This window comes from Cyprinodon variegatus, unplaced genomic scaffold (assembly GCF_000732505.1).
Source record: "Cyprinodon variegatus isolate N-32 unplaced genomic scaffold, C_variegatus-1.0 Scaffold779, whole genome shotgun sequence".
Taxonomy (NCBI): Eukaryota; Metazoa; Chordata; class Actinopteri; order Cyprinodontiformes; family Cyprinodontidae; genus Cyprinodon; species Cyprinodon variegatus.
In genome coordinates, this window is record NW_015151232.1 from 35,435 (window position 1) to 37,248 (window position 1,814).

At 43.4% G+C, this 1,814-nt stretch overlaps 1 protein-coding gene across 2 annotated transcripts in view; it reads right to left on the minus strand.

Annotated features, from left to right (window-relative positions):
• LOC107098453 (rho GTPase-activating protein 22-like) overlaps positions 1-1,814 on the minus strand; it is a 63,883-nt gene that overhangs the window by 25,738 nt on the left and 36,331 nt on the right. For both annotated transcript variants that reach the window (XM_015396162.1, XM_015396163.1), the window contains exon 3: positions 556-643. In XM_015396162.1, the coding sequence (XP_015251648.1) occupies positions 556-643 (88 nt within the window). The remainder of the gene's footprint in view (positions 1-555; positions 644-1,814) is intronic.

Consider the following 1,814-nt stretch of genomic DNA (forward strand, 5'->3'; position numbering starts at 1 on the left):
TGTGGAGCTGGTTTACAGTTGCCTTTTGTATCTATGCTTCTTTTTCTATATCTGCTTCTGTTTCCTTGAACCCCAGTCGGCCTCAGCAGATGGCCGCTCACACTGAACCTGGTTCTGCTGGAGGTTTCTTCCTGTTAAAAGGGAGTTTTTCCTCCCCACTGTCACTACAAGCATGCTTAGTGGGAGGGACTGATGTAAAGTCGATGCAATCAGCAACTTTGAATCAATCTGACTGGATGATCTGGTTGAACCGTAAAGTGCCTTGAGATGACATGTGTTGTGAATTGGTGCTATAGAAATAAACTTAATTGAATTAAATTGAAGTACTCACAAATTTATTTACTTTTGAATACTTAAGTACTTTCAAAAGCGAGTACTTTAATATTTTAACTAGAGTAGATGTTTGACTGAGTGAGTTTTACTTCTGCTTGAATAAGTACCAATACTTTTACTTTAGTACTGGTGATGAGAACTTTGTCCACCTCTGATGGTGAGGATGCAGAATGAAGTGGAGGGGAAGGACGTTTGGATCAAATCAAAGATGTCGGATCTCACCTGGTACGATTTCAAAGAGGTGTCGGCCTGGTTCGTCTGGGTTGGCGCTGAGTTCGTTGACCTGACATCCCTGCAGGGGTATGAAGCCCTGAAACATGAAGGCATTTCCAGTTAGATAAAGCAGCTTATAGACAGTTCTCCTTCTTTTCTGGATGGAAGGAATGTCCTCTGTCCTCCACCAAGGCATCTCTCATTTTGTCTCCTTATATTACACCTCTTAACCTTTTATAAACCACTTCTCTGATTGAACCACGACCAGCACAGATTATCAGAATACATTATCCAGATCAATACCCATTTAGCCCCCCAAGAAGTGGGGGGGCCAGGAAAGCTGCAAAGAGATGCCAGCGTCTGCAGGTCGGCCTGTTAATCTCCTCACTGGCAGTCTGCAGACTCTGCCAAAACCACTTTTGCCAGAAGGGCTGGGCTGTCGCCAGCATTAGTCGCCATGGAAACAAATGGAAAGCACTGCAGCCTATGGATTGATGGGGTTCGGGGCATGTCGGGGTAGATATCCCGGGGGAGCTGTGTGCTCAGAATAACAGGGGTTGTAGCTGGCTGCAGATGAATGGGTGGAGAAAGACTGCAACACGTAACCTGAGAAAATAAATCAAACGGTTGATTGTTGGACCGACGGCAGCCGATGCTTTTGAAAACGTGTGCCTCTCGTGAAGCTGCAGCAGCGCTGAATGTGGAGGCTTCATGAATCTGTTAGTCCTGAACACCGAAGAGCCTCAGGTTCATCATTAGAACCAAACCTCAGGATCTAAGAAGCAAAAACACCAGACGCTTTGCAGAATGCATGCATTCTACGCGCTGGCGACGCTTTCCATTTTGACCAGTCAGGATTTTTACCCTGGCAGCATGATCGGCAGCAATATGAGGCCCAGAATATAAAAAATGTACTCAAAAAATGAAAACTGTCACATTTCTTTTATTTAGCGCACTTTCTTCAAATTTAGAGCTGTTTCCTAACATTTAATAGCAAAATGTTAAAGATAAATTAATCTATATTTCTATATTCATGTCTTTAATTCATTTTCTATTTAATTATAAATTTAAAACCTAATATATATTTTAAATCTAATTCTTAAATCTTTAGAAGATAACCAGGCGCCCTCACGGATAGGAGAGCTAATGAGAAGGTGAAGTTCGTTAGCACGATCCGTACCGTTAGCACGATCTGAACCGGTCCCACGATCCGTACCGTTAGCACGATCTGAACCGGTCCCACGATCCGTACCGTTAGCACGATCTGA